Source organism: Carcharodon carcharias, chromosome 6, assembly GCF_017639515.1.
Source record: "Carcharodon carcharias isolate sCarCar2 chromosome 6, sCarCar2.pri, whole genome shotgun sequence".
NCBI lineage: Eukaryota > Metazoa > Chordata > Chondrichthyes > Lamniformes > Lamnidae > Carcharodon > Carcharodon carcharias.
The window spans coordinates 57,141,465-57,165,203 of NC_054472.1; the positions used below are offsets into that span (position 1 = coordinate 57,141,465).

The 23,739-nt window shown below is 45.3% G+C and overlaps 1 protein-coding gene across 5 annotated transcripts in view; it reads right to left on the reverse strand.

Moving 5' to 3' along the window:
• The window catches only part of deptor (DEP domain containing MTOR-interacting protein), a 102,998-nt gene that overhangs the window by 17,707 nt on the left and 61,552 nt on the right, over window positions 1-23,739 (reverse strand). For all 5 annotated transcript variants that reach the window (XM_041189623.1, XM_041189625.1, XM_041189624.1 and 2 more), the window contains 3 exons: window positions 12,617-12,754; window positions 8,185-8,255; window positions 7,684-7,788 (listed from right to left, as the gene is read on the reverse strand). In XM_041189623.1, coding sequence (XP_041045557.1) covers window positions 7,684-7,788; window positions 8,185-8,255; window positions 12,617-12,754 — 314 coding nt within the window. The remainder of the gene's footprint in view (window positions 1-7,683; window positions 7,789-8,184; window positions 8,256-12,616; window positions 12,755-23,739) is intronic.

The following is a 23,739-nucleotide window of genomic DNA, read 5'->3' on the forward strand; positions in this document are numbered from 1 at the left end:
AGCTGGGGGATCAGACCTGGTTCAATGAAGAGTGCAGGAGGGCATGTCAGGAGCAGCAGCAGACATATCTAAAAATGAGATGGCAACCTGGTGAAGCTACAACACAGGTCTACTTGTGTGTCAAACAATGGAAGCAGCATGCAATAGACAGAGCTAAGCAATTCCACAATGGATCAGATCTAAGCTCTGCAGTCCTGCCACATCCAGTCATGAATGCTTGTGGACAATTAAACAACTCTCTGGAGGAGGCAGCTCCACAAGTATCCCCATCCTCAATGAGGGTGGTGCCTAGCACATTAGTGCAAAAGATAAGGCTGAAACGTTTGCAGCCATCTTCAGCCAAAATTGCTGGGTGGGTGATCCATCTCTGCCTCCTTCCAAGGTCCCCTGCAACACGGTTGCCAGTCTTCAGCCAATTCGATTCACTCTACAAGATATCAAGAAAAAGCTGAAGGCACTGGATAGTGCAAAGGCTATAGGCCCTGACAACATTCTGGCAATAATACTGAAGACTTGTGTTCCAGAACTTGCTCTGCCCCTAGCCAAGTTGTTCTAGCACTGCTACAACACTGGCATCTACCCAGCTATGTAGAAAATTACCCAGGTATATCCTGTCCACAAAAGGCAGGACAAATTCACCCGGCCAATCAGTCTACTCTTGATCGTCAGCAAAGTGATAGAAGGTGTTGTTGACAGTGCTATCAAGCAGCACTTACTCAGCAATAACCTGCTAACTGACACTCAGTTTGGGTTCCACCAGGGCCACTCAACTCCTGAACCTCATTGCAGCCTTAGTGTGAACATGGACAAGAGAGCTGAACTCAGGGGGTGAGGTGAGAGTGACTGCCCTTGACATCAAGGCAGCGTTTGAGCGAGTGTGGATTCAAGGAGCCACAGCAAAACTGGAGTCAAAGGGAATCAGGGGGAAAATTCTCCACTGGTTAGAGTCATACCTAGCACAAAGGAAGATGATTGTGATTGTTGGAGGTCAGTCATCTCAATTCCAGGACATCACTGCAGGAGTGCCTCAGGGTAGTGTCCTAGGCCCAACATCTTCAGCAGCTTCATCAATGACCTTCCTTCCATCATAACGTCAGAAGTGAAAATGTTTGCTGATGATTGCACAATCTTCAGCACCATTCGCGACTCCTCAATCCATCTCCATATGCAACAAGATCTGGACAACATTGAAGCTTGGGCTGACAAGTGGCGAGTTACATTTTTTGACATACAAGTGCCAGGAAATGACCATCTCCAACAAGAGAGAATCCGACCATCTGCCCTTGACATTCAATGGCATTATCATTGCTGAATCCCTCACTATCAACATCCTGGGGTTACTGTTGACCAGAAACTGAACTAGACCAGCCATATAAATATTGTGATTACAAGAGCAGGTCAGAGGCTGGGAATTCTGCAGTGAGTAACCCACCTCCTGACTCCCCAAACTCTGTCCACCATCTACACGGCACAAGTCAGGTTTGATGGAATACTCTCCAGTTATTTGGATAAGTGTAGCTCCAACAACACAAAAAGCTCAACACCATCCAGGACAAAGCAGTTAGTTTGATCGATGCCCCATCCACCACCTCCAACATTCTCTCCTTCCACCACTAACGCACAATGGCAGCATTGTGTACCGTCTACAAGATCAACAACTTACCAATGCTCCTTCAACAGCACCTTCCTGACCTGCAACCTCTAACACCTAGAAGGATAGGGGCGGCAGACACAAGGGAACACCACCACCGGGAAGTTCCCCTCCAAGCCACACACCATTATGACTTGGAACTCATTGTTGCTAGGTCAAAATCCTAGAACCCCCTCCTTAACAGCACTGTGGGTGTACCCACACTACATAGACTGCAGTGGTTCAAGGCAGCAGCTCACCACCACCTTCTCAAGGGCAATTCTGGATGGACAATGCTGGCCCAGCCAGCGACACCCACATCCTGTAATAGAATTTAAAAACGTGTACTTATGGTGGGGACTGTATTTAAAATATGGGAAATCGGCAATTGTACTGATATCAATTAGGAACTTCAGAGAGCATCCAACTTCATCTTGAGCTGCTGCTACTTTGTATGACCCATCTACAAATGCTGACCAACTCTGTGCTAATTACTACTCCAGATACCCCAGCTAGGCTACAATGGTGCTGACTGTGAAAAGCTGGAAACAGTCAACACAATTGAAATGAACTTATGGGAGAAGCAAATATTCTAAAATGTTTCAATTTTGGACATAAAATTAGCCAGTCAGAAAGTAAATATTACACTAATAATTCAAGTTCACGGACAAGAATGATTATGAGAATCCTTAATTTATACAGCATCAAATCATCAACTTGTTTAGATACTGAATTTTCATTAAACTAGAATACCAAATTTCCTGTAGAGCGTAAAGCAATAATTCCTCTTCGCCTCCTACCCAGAAGACACTGACTCCTGGAGTCTGGTCCTATTTATGCAAAGTGGCAATTATTTATGGATGAGCCCCAATAGCAACTGTAGGCAGACAACGTAACTGTGGCTAAGCCAGATCATGTCCTCATTTGAAGTCCACATTTGTCCACATGCTATCTTGGGTTACTGACAGTATGGCTGATTTTCTCTTTTCCAATTAGAGGCACCAAGCCCCATCATAAGACCACAACTGTAACACTTCCTACAAGTGTCAGATTTTCTCCTCATGCCTACTTCCATCACAGTTGTTCAATGTCACAGTTAAACTTATCTTTTCATTTTACTTGCCTCTGTTTTATCCTCCCAAATTTTTCTACAAAGGTAGTTGGCACTGCTTGTGCTTATCAGAGTTATTCATAGTAGTCTTCAAAATAGTCTCCATAGTGCCATGCAATGTAGAGGAACATAGAAACAGAAGTAGGCCATTTGGCCCCTCAAGCCTGTTCCGTCATTCAATGACATCACAGTTGATTTGTGACCTAACGCTACACATCTGACATTGCCCATATCCCTTAACATCTTTGATTTTAAAAATCTATTAGTCTCAGATTTAAAATTAACAATTGATCTAGCATCAATTGGCATTTGTGCAAGAGATTGCCAAACATCTATCACCCTTTGTGTGTAATAATGTTTCCTACTTTAACTTCTGATAGGTCTGACTCTAAATTTTAGACAATGCCCTGAATCTGAGACTTCCCAGCCAGTGGAAATGGTTTCTCTCTATCTACCCTATCTGTTCCCAATAACATCTTAAATACTTCAATCAAATCACCCCTTAACTGTCTAAATTCCATGGAACACAATGCCAGTTTGTGTAGTCTCTCCTCATAATTTAACCGTTGGGAGTCCAGGTATCAATCTAGGAAATCTACACGGCACTCTATCAAAGGCCACTATATCCTTCCTAAGGTGTAGTGCCCAGAATTCCACACAGCTCTCCGGGTGTGGACGGACTAACTCGGACTCTGTATAGCTGATGCATAACTTCTACTGCCTTGTATTTTTGTCATCTAGCTTTAAAAGCCAGCATTCCATTCACCTTTTTGACCATTTTTCTTCACCTGTTTGTGGTATTTTAATCAAAACCAGAACAGAAGATGTTGGAAAAACTCAGCAGGTCAGACAGCATTTGTGGAGGGAGAAACACAGTTAACGTTTCAAGTCTGTATGACTTTTCTTCTGAGCAGAAGGAGCAGCTTTCCAGCATCTGCAGTATTTTGCTTTTATCTTAGTGTGATATTTTAATGATCTATGTACCTGGACCCTCAAGTCTCTTTGGAGCTCCACTGATTCTGGCTTTACTCCATTTAGAAAATACCCTGTTTCATCCATTTTTGTTCCAAAGCAGATTACCTCACACTTGCCTGTGCTGAAATCCATTTGCCACAGCTTTCTCCGCTCACTTAACCTCTTTATAGTGTTATACTTCCATCTATGCTGATTACAATGCAATATAATATTATCTTTGGGTCATCAGCAAATTTGGATGTGGATTTCCATCCCATCATTCATAAATAAATAAATACAGTCAATGATTGAGGCATCTAACACAGATCCTTGCAGATAAAAGCAAAATACTATGGAAGCTGGAAATCTGAATCAAAAACAAAAATTACAGGAAAAACTCAGTGAGAAAGACAGGGTTAATGTTTTGAGCCCATATGACTCTTCTTCAGAACTGACAGTAGGGCAGTATGACAGATCCTTGCAGGATGCCAATCACCCACTGCAATATCAGGCCTAACTGGTAATTCTCTTTTGTTCCAATCTTTCTTTCATGCCAGCCCCTTACTCCCCTCTTACTGTGACAATTTGTATTTAGTTAATGCCTTGAACAATGAAAAACATCTCAAGGTGATTCACAGATGCATATGGAAGAAATGAACACGGACCCAAAGCAGCAGAAACAAGATGAGAATTTTAAATTTTAGGCAGTAATGATATGAAGTCAAATGTGGATCAGCAAAGAGGGAGGTGAATGGTGATTGGGACAGGATGTGGGCTGAGTATTGGATGAATTCAAGTTAAAGATGGTGGGAAATGGAAAGTTTGCCATGACAGCATTGGAATAGTTCCCAGTATATTACTTATTTATTTCTAGACACCTCCTTGATTAATAATTTCCTCACAAACACATTTCACATTCTAATCCAAATTTCAGCAAAGGCACTGGACATTCAGGACATTCCCATCATGACAGGAAAAGGATATCCTCCAACTCGGTGAGCTACACCACAGGATATCTGCCAGTAATATTAAATGGCATATCAGCATGTACAAATATGTTCGCTTTGTTACAGATGTTAGATATACAATCTTAAAATTATGCAATTTTTGGCTGAGGCTTGCAACTGATGAGCACATTTCAATTTGAAAAGTTCTCTAACCAATAAGGAACCAAATGAAATTTTGTGACCTTCAGGCAACACAGATTCAACTTATATTCAGAGTAACTTATTCCGCATTACATGGCAGAACATCTATTTATAAAGCAGTGCATTAACCATCTTACTGCAGCCAATGCCATGTAGAAATCCACTAGTTATAATCAGAACAACAGGATGCCTAGCATTTATTGCATGTGCGCGATGTGTAGTGTCAAAAAATATAAAGAAACAAAGGAATCCTTCAGAAACATAAAACATTGAAGCTACAATGTCTCTTAACTGGCATTTGAATGAACTCAACCATTGTTTGCTTAATAGCAATCACATTTTGTAGGCTTAAAAAGGGACATATATTTTACACGGGCCTGAAATTTTCAGTCAGCCTGCGGGGGCAGGCACAACACGCTGGCATGTTAAATGACGCGTGATGACGTCGGGTGTGTCCCCCGACATCATCTTGCTGTCTTGCGATGTTTAATTCAGCAGGCATGCGCCGGAGTTGGCTGCGCGCCCACCAATAACTGATAGGTCTATTAAGGCCATCAATGAATTAATTAATGTAATTGTTTGTGCTGCCTGTCCAACCTTAAGGTTGACGGGCAGGCGAAATGGCCAAGTAACCTTCACGTTTTTTAGGAAACCTCATCCACGAGCAGGATGAGGTTTCCTAAAGTTTTTAACCACTTAAAGAAAATATTTTTCTGCGATATAAAACCATGTCCCATCTCATGTGACACGGTCTCATGAGGGGACATGTTTAATTAAGTTTTCAAACCATTTATTTATTTCAAAAGCGCTTCAATCTTCCTGAGGTAATTCCGTGCCGTGGGGAGATTGAAGCGCTCTTTTGCGCTGTTGGCCCCGATTCTCCCTCCTCCCCCCGCCCACACAAGTAGTGCTGAGCGCTACGGCTCACGCCTTACACTGGGTGGGCCTTAATTGGCCCGCCCACGTAAAATGGCGACGCAGAGCCGATTGCAGGCGGCGGTGGGCTCCACGACTGTTCCCGCTCCTGCCGAGCCTGCCCACTGACTGAAAAATTCAGGCCATGGTATAACAGTATCTTCTGATTTACTGAGAGTGCAGTGCATTGAGGGATACATAAAAACAATGCTCTTTGAACTGTAAAGGTGAACCTTGATCATCTAGTAAGGCTGCACATTTTGCATAAAGGATTTAGTATTTTTATTCCTTCATGGAATGAGACCATCGTTGGCAAGGCCAGTATTTGATGCCCATGCCTAATTACCTTTGAGAGCCACTGTAGCTCTGTATATGGAGGGATGGACACCTTTTATTTTATAGAAGTATTCACTGTAGAGCAAACTTTCTTGCAAAGATCCATGAGATTCCACAAAAATATTAAAGGATCTTTGGACAAGAAAATGTAAGAAAGAAAAGTTTCTACACCTGTCAAAATATGCTAAAATGAATGCAGAAAAATATTAGGTTAAACTTACGTATGAACTGTGGATAAGTTAATCTGTATAGTACACTTCTCAAGACTGGGTGTTACAAAACCACACTCAACTCCAGCTGAATTAGGTCAAGCTGTAAACTGACTTTTTAGATTTGATTTTGAGAGGAACTATAATCACAGTTTAGAATAGTTTAAAAAAACCCGCTAAATTCAAGGCTTTGATGATGAGTAAGGTACCACATTACATTCTTGCTGTGCCGAGTTAGATGACTTAGGTGGTGTTCAAAGCACTATAATTGGTCCCAGCACCCAATGTTATTTTTCAGGTGGGGGCTGGAGAGAAAAAAAAAACAGTAAAAGGAGTAGGGTGAAAAGCTAGGCCATTATCCAGCAACTGTTACAAGGAGCACTTGCAGGCATTTGTGTGACAGAAGGACATCTCTATATCAGGCTTGCCAACAATAGCTCCATGGTTGAATAGCTCACCGACATTCACTGACGATGCTATAACAAAGGCCACTTGGACAAGGTATCAGTACGCAACCAATTCCCTTGGGAAATGTAGTTCAGCATTCAATTAATAGCTCCACAGGGACGAGGAAACAATTTGTCAGATAAGAATAAAGAATGTGGTTTGCAGGTGTCTACCATTTTTTCTCATGGCAATCAATTCAGACAGAAGTTTTGAGTAGTCAATAGCATGAACTGAAATGTTACACCATAATAAACTAACAGATGCTATTTAGAACCCAAATTATTAATTTCATTCATTCAGCTGGCAGACAAAAAGCTAAGACATTTTGAATTCTCACCAGAAATTATTTATCTGTACATCTCTAGGCAAACCCCAAAAACTCAATGGAATTGCTCTTGACTATAATAAGGAGTATAGGAAATGATCAAGCAATTCTGGAAAACTGAATTCTAACTGTAAAGTCATCAATCTGCAGCAAATCTGTTCTAGTCAGCAACTTTTAATAAAATCAAAACTTACTTTAAATAGCAAAGATAATGGCCAATTGCATGTGTCCACAAGAAATATTGTTTGACTCCGCAGCACAGGCCTAACTACTGATTTATAAGGGTTACCATAACTTCCTTGTTTGTCACTCTCCAGCTCTATTTATAAAGCATTAAAGGGTCCTGTACGCTTCTTTAAAATGGCCTTATTACTTGTCCTGCCACCTTCCAAGATTTGTGCATGTGAACCCCTCAAACGTCTCCAATTCTGAAGTCCTTTAAAATTGTGCCATAAAATTGTATGTGTTGAACCTTATGTAAGGTTTGGACTGCTGAAGTCTAAACCCTAAATAAAAAGCACAAGCTTGGAACTAAAAGCCCAATACTTGACTGAAAGAGTCAACATTTGGCCATCTGTATTTAATGTGCTTCAGAGAAAAAAAATTACCTTCATTCCAGCTGCAGCAGCAGGACCACTGGGATCCACTGCTTGAATATGGCATGGTTTGTTTCCACGTACAACAAATCCCCAGCCGACTGCATCGCCCACAATCTGAAGAGAAGCCAATTTAGCAAATGTTTAAAATAAACAGGCATATTGAATCTTCATCCAAAGTCTGCTTTTAAAAAACAAATTCCTGATGCTTAAACTGGCTTCTGTACTTAAAAAAAACTCAATTTTTAAAAGCATTTAGTGACTGTCTTGGCCAATAATCAAAATCTAAATATTCAAAATCTGTTTCTATGAGGCTCCTTAATATTTTCAACATGGACAAGCTACCCAAGTGTAAATTGGGCCTTTTATTCTACAAGTATAAGAATCTCAAGTATGCAACACTGTTCAATTATAATAAAGTAAAACTATTTAATGCTCTGAAACAATGTCAGATTAATTATTGTAGGCTACAGTAGAATGGAGCATTGTATATGGTTTAAATGACAGACTTACCGTAAGCGTCTTCTTCATATATGGTGCCCCGGGGGCTAGGAGTTCCTCTATAGTTACGGGCCTCTTTAAAACTGAAACAAAATGCAGAATTCTGAAGATGTACACGTGATTCATGGCCCATGGTATTCAATTCATTGGAACTGTGCACTTCAGCTGCTGTTACAGTTCAAATGTTTTAAAATTAGAACTTTTTTTTAAAGCCATAATTATGAGAGGAAATTAGTCTCTTTTTGGTCACTATTTGTCTAAGCAGTTATTTATGTATTACTGTAATGCAGCAACAACTAATATTTATATAGCACTTTAACTTAATGAAATGTCCCAGGGTGCTTCACAGGAGCATTATCAAACAAAGCATGACACTGAGCCACGTAAAGAGATAAAAAGTTAGATAAACAAAAGCTTGGTCAAAGATGTGTGTTTTAAGAAGTGCCTTAAAGGAGGAAAGTGAGATTGAGAGGCAGAGAAGTGCAAGGAGGGAATTCCAGAGCTTGGGGCCCAGGCAACTGAAGGCATAGCCACCAATGGTGCAGTAACTATAAATCTGGAATGTACAAGAGGCCAGAATGAGAGCAGCGCAGATATCTTGAGTGTTGTGGAGTTGGAGGAGATTACACAGATAGGGAAGGGCAAGGCCAAGGCTATGGAGGGATTTGAAAACAAGGATGGGAATTTTAAAATGAAGATGCTGCTTTGCCAGGAGCCAATGCAGGTCACTGAGCACATGGGTGATAGGGGAATAGGGCTAGCTACAAGACGCCTGTACAGTTTTCGCTGACCTCAAGTTTACAGAGGGTAAAATATGAGAGACGAACCAGGAGTGCATTGCAATAGTCAGGTCTAGAGGAAACAACGACATGAATGAGGGCTTCAGCAGCAGATGAATGAGACAGGGGTGAAGACAAGCAATGTTACATAGGTGGAAATAGTCTTAGTGATGGGATGAATATGGGGTCACAAATTCATCTCAAGGTCAAATGTGACACAAAGATTGCAAACACACTGACCTAATTTCAGACTGTTACCAGGGAGAGGAATGGTGTCAGTAGCGAGGGTAGGAATTTTGGTGTGTGGACTGAAAACAATGGCTGCAGTCTCCAAAATATTTAATTGGAGGAAATCTCTGCGCATTCAATACCAGATGTTGGATAAGCAATCTGATAATTTAGTAACAGTGGAGGAGTGGAGAGAGCTGGTGGTGAGGGAGAGCTGGATGTCATCAGCATACATGTGAAAACTAAAGCTGTGCCTTCAGATGATGTTGCCAAGGGGCAGCATGTCAATGAGAAATAGGAAGGGGTCAAGAGTAGACCCTTGGGGGACACCAGAAGTAATGGTGCAGAGCAGAAAAGAAGCCATTGTAAGTGATTCTCTGACTACAATTAGATAAGAATGAAACCACATGAGAGCAGTCTCACCCAGCTGGAGAAGCGCTGGAAGGAGGGTGGTGTGATCAACCATGTTAAAGGCTGCACCACAGCTTGGTAAGGACAAGGAGGGAAAGTTTACCTTTGTCACTGTCACATAATATGCCATTTGTAACTTTAATAAGGGTATGTTTCCGTACAGAGACCGGTGTGGAAACCTAATTGGAGGGATTCAAACATGGAGTTCTGGGAAAGAAGGGAACAGATTTGAGAGGCGACAATATGTTCAAGGCCTTGAGATGAAAGGGACGTTGGAGGTGGGACTGTAGTTTGCAAGGATGGAGGGGTCAAATGTTTTTTTGAAGAGAGGGCTGATGATCGCAGTTGTAAAAGCAGAGAGGGACAATGCTTGAAGACAGAGTGTTATTTAATGGCTAACATGGGGGCCAGGAGGGATGATGGGTGATCAGCAGTTTAGTGGGAATTGGATTGAGGGAACAGGAGGTAGGACTCATGGACAAGATGAACTCAGAGAGGGCATGAGGGGAAACAGGAGAGAAACTCAAGAAATTCATCAGTTCAGGAGTGGGAGGTGCATTAAAGGTCAGATGGGCTAGCGGGCATGAATGACATGGCAAAGACAGCTGATCATATCATCTCAATCTGACCAACAAAGAAATCTAGAAAAACTAATGCCTTGCTTCAGGATTAAAACAAATCATATTAGAGGAAATAGCAAATTAATAATAGGTTTTTCAAATGTGAGCTGTCGAGATTAAGTGGTTCAGCAAAAGGCAGTTGTTGCATATTATCTTAACATTGAGCCAACAGGACAGCTTGAATAATTTTTTAATTCTACGAGATGCTGAAGGGAATACGCCAATGTACTTTCCGGTGGGACTTTCTGGCCTTGCCCACTGCGGGGATCATCCGGTCCCACCGTAAGTCAATGGCCTTTTGGATGGGCCGCCGAATCTCCCGTAGCAGGTCCCTCCATGAGGGGGCTGGAAAATCCCGGCCTTCCTCTACAAATTTTCGTGAAACAATTTAGGTCTATATTTAGAAGAATTATGATAGTTTTAAACAGATTGATCCAACTTGACCTTGTATAGCAACAAGTACAGTGGAACTCATTGTTGCGCCTATTTGACTTTTCCCTCTGTTTTAGTCTTAAATGTTTGATTGAATGAATTGGAGTGCCAAATATCCAGGTTTCCAAATTGATGTTTTTTAACTCCAATTTTTAAAAAATTAAAAAACTTTAGCAAAGGTGTGTGAGACTTGATTTCAGGGCTCTTTTAGCAAGTTTTTTTTAATTCATTGGATATGGGCTTCACTGGCTGAGCCAGCATTTATTGCCCTTGAGAAGGTAGTGGTGAGTGGTTTGATACAACGGAGTGGCTTACAAGGCCATTTCAGAGGGCAGTTAAGGGTCGACCACATTGCTGTGGGCCTGGAGTCACATGTAGGCCAGACCAGGTAAGGACAACAAATTTCCTTCCCTAAAGGACATGAGTGAACCAGATGGGTTTTTACAATAATCAATTCATGATCATCATTAGACTTTTAATTTCAGACTTTTAACACTATCTGCTGTGGCAGGATTTGAACTCAGGTCCCCAGAGTATTACAAAAACAGAAATACCTGGAAAAACTCAGGAGGTCTGGCAGCATCGGCGGAGAAGAACAAAGTTGACGCTTCGAGTCCTTATGACCCTTCAACAGAACTAAAGACGACAGAACTAGAAGGGTCACGAGGACTCGAAGCGTCAACTTTGTTCTTCTCCGCCGATGCTGTCAGACCTGCTGAGTTTTTCCAGGTAATTCTGTTTTTGTTTTGGATTTCCAGCATCCGCAGTTTTTTGGTTTTACCCCAGAGTATTACCCTGTGTCTCCGGATCTAGCAACAATACCACTACATTGTCACGATGGTGTGAGTGTGTCTTGGATACTTATCCTTACATACGAACGATTCAGTGCTCGGGCCTGCCCTGCCATTTAATAAGATCATGGCTGATCTGATAGTAACCTGAAATCTGCATCCCACCTACCCCCAATAACCTATTACCCCCTTGCATACCAAGAATCTATCCACCTCTGCCTTAAAAATATTCAAAGACTCTGCTTCCACCACCTTTTCAGAAACAGAGTTCCAAAGATTCACGACCCTCTGAGAGAAAAGTATTTCACCTCATCTCCGTTTTAAATGGGCAACCCCTTATTTTTAAACAGTGGCCCCAAGTTCTAGATTCTCCTACAAGAGGAAACATCCTCTCCACATCCACCCTGTCAAGACCTCTCAGGATCTTATGTTTCGATTGAGTTGCCTCTTATTCTTCTAAACTCTGGTGGATACAAGCCTAGCCTGTCCAACCTATCTTCATAAGACAATCCACCCATTCTAGCTATTAGTCTGGTAAACCTTCTCTGATCTGGTTCCAAGACATTTACATCCTTCCTTAAATTAGGTGACCAATACTGTACACAGTACACCAAATGTGGTCTCACCAGTGCCCTGTACAACTGAAGCATAACCTCCCTACTTTTGTATTCAATTCCCCTTGTAATAAATGATAACATTCTATTAGCGTTCCTAATTACTTGCTGTACCTGCATATTAGCCTTTTAAGGTCATCTCTGATGGAAGGTTCTGGGCCTTACTCCACGAACACCTTTTGCCCTCCCTTTTAAAAGTCTTGTAGATTCTTTTAGGTCAGGGCTCACTGTTTTAATCACTGATATCCAAAGTCCTCACAAAAAGCTAAAATCTGCAAAATGGTACTGAGTTGGCACTTGTACCATCAAATTCAAAGAATTGAAGAACAAGCAAAAACACTTAAGTTAATAATTTGGAAGAGATGCTTTAAGTCAGTGTTCATTACAACAATATACATAGAAATTTGAAGTGAGTGCTTTCAACAAGGTTAGTAAATCATAAACTGTGCCATGCACCCTCCAAGAACTGTGGCTGCAAATCGAAAGAAAATTGTCATTTGTAGTCCCTTCGGTGCCTTCCACGCAGTACCAATCAGAAACTTGATGTGTTCACAGGCATGTGCTCTTACCAGACTTTGGATTGGACAACACAGGAGGACTGCTGCTGGGGGTGGGGCTACTGCTGTAATAACCACTGCTGCCGCAGCTGCTGCTCATGCTGCACCGTCGAACAGCAGAAATAATCTTGATTTCCTTTGTTGGGCTCACTATACAAGACAGACCAAAAGACAAGTTAGTAGAACCTCAATAAGTTGGAAAGGTATAAAGTAATTGCTGGCTATGTGTACTATTTCAGTAGGTTTTAATGGTTACATTACCGTAATCTGAATTACTTTTTAAAATTGGTTCATAGGATGTGGGCTTCACTGGCCGGGCCACCATTTATTGCCCATCCCTAATTGCCCTAGAAAAGGTAGTCCCAGCCTAGACAACTGTACAAGGTAGAGCTGCCTTCTTGAACCACTGCTGTCCATGCAGTGGGGAACATCACCCCTAGTAGTCCCCTCCAAGTCAATCACCATCCTGACTTGGAAATATGTCACTGTTCCTTCACTGTCACTGGATCAAAATCCTAGAACTCCCTTCCTACCAGCACTGTGGGTGCACCCTATACCACAGTGACTGCAGTGGTTCAAGGGAGCATCTCACCACCACCTTCTCAAGGGCAATTAGGGCTGGGCAATAAATGCTGGCCTAGCCAGCGAAGCCCACATCCTGTAAATAAATTTTTAAAATGTGATGTCTGTACACCCACAGTGCTGTTAGGGAGGGAGTTCCCGGATTTTGACCCTATGACAGCGAAGGAACAGCGAAATAGTTCCAAGTCAGGATGCTGTGTGGCTGGGAGGGGAATGTGCAGGTGCTGGTGTTCCCATGCATCCACTGCCCTTGTCCTTCTAGGTGGTAGAGATTGCAGGTTAGGAAAGTGCTGTTGAAGGAGCCTTGGTGAGTTGCTGCAGTACATCTTGTAGATGGTATACACCGCTGCTACTTTGCGTGGGTGGTGGAGGGAGTAAATGTTGAAGGTGGCGCATGCAGTGCCAATTATGCCAGCTGCTTTGGCCTCAATGATCTCCAGCTTCTCGAGCATTGTTGGAACTGCACAAGTCCAGGCAAGTGGAGAGCATTCCATCGGACTCCTCTGAACTGCTCCTATTGCCACAGTATTTATATGGTTGGTCCAGTTCTGTTTCTGATCAATGGTAACCGCCCAGGATATTAATAGTGGGGGATTCAGTGATAGTATGCCAAGGGGATTTGGTTAGATTCTCTCTTGTTGGAGATGGTCATTGCCTGGCACTTGTATTGTGCAAACGTTACTTGTCACTTATCAGCCCAACTCTGAATGTCGTTCAGATCTTGCTGCATTTGGACATGGACTGCTTCAGTAACTGAAGAGTCGTGAATGGTGCTGAACACCTTGGAGTCATCAGTGAAGATCCCCACTTCTGACTTTATGATGGAGGGAAGGTCATTGATGAAGCAGCTGAAGACGGTTGGGCCTAGAACACCACCCTGAGGAACTCCTGCAGTGATGTCTTGGTACTGAGATGATTGGCCTCCAACAACTAAAGACTAATTTGTGCAAATTTTAAAACTCATGAAACTTTCAGCAAAGTATTCAGCATGTTCTCTGAATGTGAAGCTGAGTAGCTGAGTCACAGACTTTAAAACAACAGCAGTTCAAGTTTCAGTCTATGCCAGGTTCGTGAGTCCCAGCCTAGACAACTGTAGGGACCACATCAATTAGTGTCACAACATAGGGCTGGAGAATGTAAATTAGAGACTGTTCCCACAACCGAATTTTAAAAATTAATTCTTTGAATGTAGGTATTACTTGAAGCCTGGCATTTATTGCTCCTCTCCAGTTGCCTATGAGAACATGGGAGCAGGAGCAGGTCATTTAGCCCCTTGAGCCTGTTCTGCCATTCAATAAGATCATGGCTGATCTGTGATCTAACTCCTTTTCCCCATCTCTCTTACTACCTTTGCTTCAAGATCTGTCGATCTCTGATTTTAGAATTAACAATTGATTGAGCATCAATTGCCATTTGTGGAAGAGAGCTCCAAACTTCTACTACATTTTACATGAAGGAATGCTTCTTAATTTCACAATTTAAAAGTCTGGTTCTAATTTTTAAGACCATACCAACATCACCCCCCACACCCCCATGAGTCCTAAACTCCCCAACCAGCAGAAATGATTTTCTCCAGCTTTCCTATCCTATGGGCGAATCTGTGCTATTGAAGTTTGTATTTTTAGGAGCAGACCCTAACTGAAAACAGAAACTGGAAAGGGAAACAGAAAAAATAAACTGACCCTCCCAGTTTCTAAGGAAACAAAACAAACCAAAACCTCTGGATGGACTGAACCTGGTTGAAAGATACAAAAGGACACAGATCAACTCAAGCTGATTAGTAGTAGTTGATGGTTTCAGTGGTGCAGAACAGGCAAGTTGAAGAAGGCAGAGTCCAGATGCAGAAGCTGAGAATACGTTGCTGCAGCTGTGTCTGTTACTTTAAGATAACATCGGTGGTCTACCCCACCCAGACCGAGCTTAGCAGGTGCTGCAGACGTGTGCCATTTGTGGTAAAGACCATGTCCGTGGAATTTGGACTGGTGGTGCACTACTGTCGGTTGAGCTCCTTTTTAAAATTATTTCATGGGATGTAGGCACCGCTAGCTAAGCCAGCATTTACTGTCCATCCCTAATTGCCCCTGATAAGGATGTGGTGAGCCACCTTCTTGAACCGTTGCAGTCCATGTGGTGTAGGTACACCCACAGTGCAGTTAGGGAGGGAGTTCCAGGATTTTGACCCAATGACAGTGAAGGAACGGCGAAGTAGTTCCAAGTCAAGGACGGTGTGTGGCTTGGAAGGGAACCTGCAGCTGGTGGTGTTCCCATACACCTGCTGCCCTAGTCCTAGGTGGTAGAGGTCGCGGGTTTGGAAGATGCTGTCAAAAGAGCCTTGATGAGTTACTGCAGTGCATCTTGTAGATGGTACACATGCTGCTACTGTGCATCAGTGGTGGAGGGAGTGAATGTTTGTGCATGGGGTGCCAATCAAGTGAGCTGCTTTGTCCTAGATGGTGTCAAGTTTCTTGAGTGCTGTTGGGAGTTACACTCATCCAGGCAAGTGAAGACTATACCATCACACTCCTGACTTGTGCCTTGTAGATGGTGGACAGGCTCTGGGGAGTCAGGAGGTGCCTGCTCTTGTAGCCACACTATTTATATAGCTAGTCCAGTTCAGTTTCTGTTCAATGGTAACTCCCAGGATGTTGATGGTGGGGGATCCAGTGATGGTAATGCCATTGAATGTCATGAGAAGGCGGTTAGATTCTCTCTTGTTGGGGATGACATTTGCCTGGCACATATGTAGTACAAATTTTGTTTGCTTTGAGGAGGAGGAGCTGAAATTCTTCAGGAGGAAGACAGAGATTTGAAGGACTTTGCGACTGAGTGTCATCACCAAAATCCGAGTGGACAGCCGAGCCAATTGGTAAGAACCGTCTTAGTTGTAGCTGCCATTTAATGAGCAATTTCTAGTTTATAATTGACCTCAATTTGCCTCTTAATTCATTTTTAACTTATGTTGATTCTGAATGTTAGAGTATAGATTTTCTAAGATATTAGGTGTTTGCTTTGTTTGACTCTTCTATAGTAAAAATTCTTTGTCTTAAACCGTGGAATCTTGTAGCTTCATTTATCTAGTAAATAACTGGGACTTTGGATTTCTTCTTTTTCAAAAAAAAAACTTATGGCCCCTACTGAAATTATAACTTCTAAATTCCATGGAATACAACATTAGTTTGTGTAATATCTCCTTGTAATTTAATCCCTGGAATCCGAAGCCAGGGTTTTCTGACCCCGTTGGCATCGGGCATCTTTGGGGGGGGGGGGGGGGAGATGGACAACGTGGCAAGGCGGCCAAAAATCGGTTTCACACTGGCGTGAAATCACAGCCGGATCATCCAATGATGTCCACCATGGAGGCCGGTGAGGAAATGATGTGTATCCCGCTAATGGGATGCAAAGTAAGGCCCGACTGGAATTGTCACTCCACGCCAGATTTACCATTATGCCAGCAGGAAAACATGCCAGCCCAACACACTTCTGCACAAGCGTATTGTGCAGAAGTCAGGACTTACCGTTCGGGCCTTGCTCAGCTCATGGACATCTGAGGAGCAGAAGATGCTGGAGCCTGACAGCTACCGGACCCCGGAGGAACACGTGCATCGCATGCTAGGTGGATTCTCATGGATATGGCTCCGCCACAAAGAAGCTCACAGAAGATAGGAGGTTTCCAGTGATGTCTTCAGTCTGCTTCAGAACATCATGCTCTTGGCCATAGGCTGCTATGGATGATCGGCAAAGGGCAGGGAGAGGAAGGTCTAGGTGTGGGGGGGGGGGGGGGGGGGGGGGGGGGGGTGGGGGGTGATGAAGGTGTTGGGGGGAGGAAGTTGGGTGGAGGGAAAAGAAAGCATTTGAGGCGTGTGAGGTTGGAAGTGGGGGACGAAGGTGACGGGGGATGAGGTCGGCAGGTGGAGGACACAGCACAGGGGAGAAGGGTTTAATGGAGGAGAATGCGGCAAGTGAAGTAGGTGTAAGGAGGGAGAAAGGTTTAAGGGAAGGAGTTCAGAGGGGGAAGGAATAAGGAGTTTGGAGGGAGAAGGGTCCGGAGGGGGGGAGGATTCGGTGGGGGGGGGTTGCGGAGGGAATAGAAGGTGTGCAAGGGGCTGGGGAAGCTGTCCAAAAGGGAGGAACATGTCCAGGGGAGGAGGGAGTATGGAGGGGGGCAGGAGTCCGGATAGAGGAAGGTGTCCAGTGGGGGTGGTGGGGAGGAGTGAGTCGCAGGAGAGCAAGGTGTCCAGGGGAGGAAGGGGTAAGAAGGGTATGTCCAGGTGAATGTGCAACAGAGGGGTCTGTGGGGTTAGCAACTGCCTCCCTGAAAACGAACTGAGGATGGGCATGGTAGGAGGGAATGGTGAGTATGAGAGGGGGCAGAGGGAGCTAGGAGAGTGGGAGGGTGAGTATGCATTGGTAGCAGCAGAAGGGGAGGTGAGGGTGTTTGGTGGGGACTCGGAGGCAGACACGGACCCTGGGGGTGGGAAGGAGGAAGTCGGGGAGGTCAATGTAGATGGGGGTGGGATTCTCTGGAAGGTAGGGAATGTGCACGTTCACCTGGACATTCTGGAAAGAAAAGGGTTCGGGTTGGTAGATGATGGTGGGGAGATGGAATGTGATGCCAGGGGGATCGACAGTGATGGGGGAAAGGACATGGGTGACTAGGGCAGGGAAGAAGGCAGGGAAGCTAATCAAAAACCTGACTATAACCCTCATTGTCGAAATTGAAAGTGAGCGGCGCCTCAATGTTGGACGGGCACAGGTGCTGCATGGGAGTGGGTGGGTGGAAATGCAGGTCAGCTCAGATGGACAACTGAAAGAGAATCCAGGCAGCATTGAAAATGCTCAGGACAGTGAGGTGAGTGTGATGGAGTCAGGCTCCGCGTGGGTGGGAGAGTGCGCGTGGGTGGGAGAGTGCGAGCGGGTGGGAGAGTGCGAGCGGGTGGGAGAGTGCGAGCGGGTGGGAGAGTGCTTGCACGTGGTTCCAAGAAGCCTTGCCACACACACAATGCTCCCTCCAGAATCACCCGTGGTCTGGCTGTGTGCAGCTGAACTGCTAGTGGTGGGAGGACTCGCGAAGCCTGTCAATGAAGCTGAAAGGCAATATTACATATTATTCGGCGAAAGTGAATATATTTTCAGAATATAAAGGTGTTCACCCATGCAACCAATTGAGATCAGAATTTCGCAACTTTTCTGGCCTGCCCTGACATCTGCAGCAGGGGTAGAGACAGCCTATGCAATGGTTGGCCCTTTTGCCTCTGATGACTTTGGCGTGTATCCTCTGGAGAGCTGAGGCTTGAGGGCGCTGGCTTATTTTGGCTGTCCTCCCGTGGGCCAGCTGCTCCCACTGCGTTGACAGCGGATGAGGGTGGGGGGGGGGGTTGGTCACAAGCAAAGGGGAATTGAAGGGAGCGGACAGCCCCAGAGATTCCTGAGCAGATGACCCTTTGGGTGCCCGACGGCCCTGGCCTGACTCCTTGAGGGGAAGGAGCACCTGGAGGGATGTCAAGGTGCCCTGTCTCCCTCTCACATTGCACAGAAGGAACTCACCCATGGCTCCCACGATGGAGTGCAGGTATGTGTGCATTTCCGCAAAGACCCGGGTCTGCATGGTGTCGGCCATCCTTCCATGAGACCTCCTTACACGGACAAGTGGGCACCACTTCATCAGAGAGCAGGCAGACGCACTCCTCCGACTCACGTGCCACTCTGTTGAGGGCTTCCAACAGCTCTGCGTGATGTTACCTTGCCTTGTGCTGACTCTCCACGATGCGTTGGAAGGCCATATCCAGAGGCATGTCATCTGACTCTGGCCTCATAGATGCATCTTCCCCAGCAGTCCTCTGAATGTCAGGGAGCTCGGCTGAACCTGCCTCCTCCTGCTGCGGACATGTATCCATGCAGTGACCACAGATTGTGAACCCGAGCTTGCTCTAGATCTAGGTCCCACCGGGGTGTGTGTCTCTGCGCTGGTGGAGGGTGTGGGTAAGCGCTGTGATGAGTCTTCCAGGCTCCTTATTTCCAGCTCTTCAATGGAGGATGTGTCGTCTTGGCTGTAGGTGAGGACCTGGATGGAGCCGAGGAGCTAGTTGAATGAGGGTGTCGGTCCTTTAGCAGAGCTTCCTGTGAACCAAAGTAGAGGAGAGAGAGCACTTACAGTTGCATTGAAAAAGGGATGATCTGCTGCAGGGTCCTCACTTAGATGTTCGCCGCCAACCTCACCGTCGCTGCAGGCACAGTCTACGTCCTCATCAGCCCGCACGATGGCACACTCCTCAAAGTGAGCGAGTAATGTGGGCCACAACATCCCAGTCTGGGATCTCTCTCTGCTGATGTGAGCAGGCTTGTCCTGCATGACAGTAGGTGAAGAGAAGATAAACAGGCCACATGGCACTGCATGGAATGTTTGTGTGGTGAATGGAGCCATGGACAGGATGAAGACGCATGCTTCAGAAGGTATGAGCCTGATGGAGATGTGAGGTGTGTGTGAGAGTTAATGGTGTTGTCCCTTGAGGTGTGAAATCCCTGTGGATATGTGATGGGTTTGTGACTGTGGGAGTTGAGAGTAACGAGGTGGCTGACTTAGCCTGGCAGAACGGATGAGAGCATTTACCCTTTACCTGCACCCTCTCTGTGCTTGGTGGTGCTGACTGCCGCTGCCACCGTCTACCAGGCCGCTTTGGTGACTCTGGTGGACCCCCTGCGGCCAGAGCAGAGGTAGAGGACATCATGACAGCCTTCCATTGCACCCAGCAGGCACTCCAGTGAGGGGTCACTAAATTTGGGGGCTGCTATCTTTGCTTTCAGGACTGTCGTCTGGAGCAGTCCTGGTCTACAGACGTGAAGTAGGCTGTGCTCTAGTGCACTTTAAATGTGGCGCCTGGAGCGAGGAAGCACTGAGGTCACGGCAGGGTGGGCAAATCTGAGCCCGCTCGCCAGTGATCTGGAGTGTTTCCCGTGAATGTATTATTAATGAGGCGGAACGGGCATGGGACAATACAATGCGAAAACCCTCCATTGTGACTGACGGATAAAACAACTTTTTTCCCGCCTGTTACTATAGTTGATGCAAATCTGAAACAATTCTGCCTCAGGTATTATTCTGGTAAAACTATGCTGCACTTCTCCAAAGCCAATATGTGTGTTGCCCAGAACAAAAATAAAAATAAAAATACCTGGAAAAACTCAGCAGGTCTGGCAGCATCTGCAGAGAGGAACACAGTTAATGTTTTGAGTCCGAATGACTCTTCAATAGAACTAAGTAAAAATAGAATAGAGGTGAAATATAAGCTGGTTTAAGGGGGGTGGAACAAGTAGAGCTGGATAGAGGGCCAGTGATGGTGGAGATAACCAAACGATGTCATAGACAAAAGGACAAAGAGGTGTTGAAGGTGGTGATATTATCTAAGGAATGTACTAATTAAGGGTAGAAAGCAGGACGAGCAAGGTACAGATAGTCCTAGTGGGGGTGGGGTGGGGGGAAGGAATCGAAATAGGCTAAAAGGTAGAGATAAAACAATGGATGGAAATACATTTAAAAATAATGGAAATAGGTGGGAAAAGAAAAATCTATATAAATTATTGGAAAAAAAGGGGGGGGGGGGAAGAGATCGGAAGGGGATGGGGATTGAGGAGAGAGTTCACGATCTAAAATTGTTGAACTCAATATTCAGTCCGGAAGGCTGTAAAGTGCCTAGTCGGAAGATGAGGTGTTGTTCCTCCAGTTTGCGTTGAGCTTCACTGGAACAATGCAGCAAGCCAAGACAGACATGTGGGCACGAGAGCAGGGTGGAGTGTTAAAATGGCAAGCGACAGGGAGGTCTGGGTAATGCTTGCAGACAGACCAAAGGTGTTCTGCAAAGCGGTTACTCAGTCTGCGTTTGGTCTCTCCAACGTAGAGGAAACCGCATTGGGAGCAACGAATGCAGTAGACTAAGTTGAGGGAAGTGCAAGTGAAATGCTGCTTCACTTGAAAGGAGTGTTTGGGCCCTTGGACGGTGAGGAGAGAGGAAGTAAGGGGGCAGGTGCTGCACTTTCTGCAGTTGCATGGCAAGGTGCTGTGGGAGGGGGTTGAGGTGTAGGGGATGATGGAGGGGTGGACCAGGGTGTCCCGGAGGGAACGATCCCTGTGGAATGCCACCGGGGGGGGTGAAGGGAAGATGTGTTTGGTGGTGGCATCATGCTGGAGTTGGCAGAAATGGCGGAGGATGATCCTTTGAATGCGGAGGCTGGTGGGGTGATAAGTGAGGACAAGGGGGACCCTATCATGTTTCTGGAAGGGAGAGGAAGGTGTGAGGGCAGATGTGCGAGAGATGGGCCGGACACGGTTGAGGGCCCTGTCAAACACCGTTGGTGGAAAACCTCGGTTAAGGAAGAAGGAAGACATGTCAGAGGAACTGTTTTTGAAAGTGGCATCATCAGAACAGATGCGACGGAGGCGAAGGAACTGAGAGAATGGGAATGGAGTCCTTACAGGAAGCAGGGTATGAGGAGCTGTAGTTGAGGTAGCTGTATGAATTGGTAGGCTTGTAATGGATATTGGTGGACAGTCTATCACCAGAAATTTAGACAGAGGTCAAGGAAGGGAAGGGAAGTGTCAGAGATGGACCATTGAAAATGATGGAGGGGTGGAAATTGGAAGCAAAATTAATAAATTTTTCCAGGCCCAGACGAGAGCATGAAGCAGCACCGAAGCAATCATCAATGTACCAGAGAAAGAGTTGTGGAAGGGGGCCGGAGTAGGACTGGAGCAAGGAATATTCCACATTCCCCATAAAGAGACGGGCATAACTGGGGCCCATGCAGGTACCCATAGCCACAACTTTTATTTGGAGGAAGTGAGAGGAGTTTAAGGAGAAATTGTTCAGCGTGAGAACAAGTTCAGCCAGACGGAGGAGAGTAGTGGTGGATGGGGATTGTTCGGGCCTCTGTTTGAGGAAGAAGCTAAGGGCCCTCAGACCATCCTGGTGGGGGATGGAGGTGTAGAGGGATTGGACGTCCATGGTGAAGAGGAGGCGGTTGGGGCCAGGGAACTGGAAATTGTTGAGATGATGGAGGGTGTCAGAGGAATCACGGATGTAGGTGGGAAGGAACTGGTCAAGGGAAGAGAGAATGGAGTCAAGGTGGCAAGAAATGTGTTCCGTGGGGCAGGAACAGGCTGACACGATCGGTCTGCCGGGACAGTCCTGTTTGTGGATTTTGGGTAAGAGGTAGAAGTGTGTTGCCCAGAACTGTTCGCAGTACTCCAGGTGTGGTCTAACCAGGGATTTGTACAGCTGAAACATGACTTCTATACCCTTGTATTTTAGACCTCTAGATATAAAGGCAAGCCTTAGCCTTTTTAATTATTTTCTGTACCTGTTCATAATATCTGTGTACCTGGGCTTCTAGGTTTCGTGGACCTCCATTTTTTCTAGTTTTTCACCATTTCAAAAGTACCTTCCATATTATACTTCCATCTATACTTCTTAGAATGCCACCTATCTCTGTGTTATTGGCAAATCCGGATATATAATTTTCAATCCCACCATCCCAGCTGTTCATAAATACTGTGAATAATTAATGCTCCAAAATAGATCTTTGCGTGAGTCACATGCCGCCAATCAGAATATCCCTACTATCTGGAATGATATTTGTAAGGCACATTGGTCCCTCTACACATATGTACTTGTTTGGCACTCTGCCTTTGCTGCATGACCATCTAATCTCTGCATTTATACAATCTACCACTTCACAGCTGCTACCTGGGTGCCTATACACAACTTTCCTATTTTTTAAATTCTACCATAAAGTCTCCACTACCTGCTTACCTCCAATTAAGGACGAAATTAATTCAACTGATAAGAGAGGAAATAATCAGGGAGGTTACTCATCCCCCTTAACCATTTTACCTCTCTTTTCAGTAAACCTTATGGCCTGAATTTTTAGGCTGGCACGGTCTTGTTTCCACCATCCAAAGAGTTGACCCAACTGCCTCGTATCCAATTTATGTTCCAACGGAAGTTAATTGGCTGCAGGTGGGACTTTCGTCTGCACTTGGGAAGAAGTCGCGCCTTAAGAGAGCTGCCAGCCAATCTGATTGTCCGGCAGCTCTCCAGTCCGTGCAGCGGCAGCACTGTAGTGGACAGAAGAGGAAGTTCAAGAAGACGTTGGAGTCTTAGTCCGGGAACCAGAAGCCCAGGTAAATTCAGGGGGCCCCAGGGCTAGGAGGGTAGGGAAGGCATGGCGGGGGGCAATTGGAGTCTGGTGGTGGTGGTGGTTGGTGGGGGGGGGGGGGGGAAGTGCACCCAACTTCAGAAGGGGGCTTCTATGGAATGACCCCACCACCCATCCCACTCTGACTGTAACTTTGTTATATTTTGGGCTTCCCCCAAGGAGGTTCAATCTGCCCGCCAGCCTAAAAATTGAGGCTGGGTGGGAAACGGCTGTCAGTTGGCCACTTAAGGGCTTCAAATGGGCAAAGGTGAGCTTCCCGTCAGAGGCTTTTCCCGTCCAAGCTTAACATCATTGTGTGGCCGGGACGGATGCAAACCAGGAGGAATCCCGTCCCTTAAATTTCA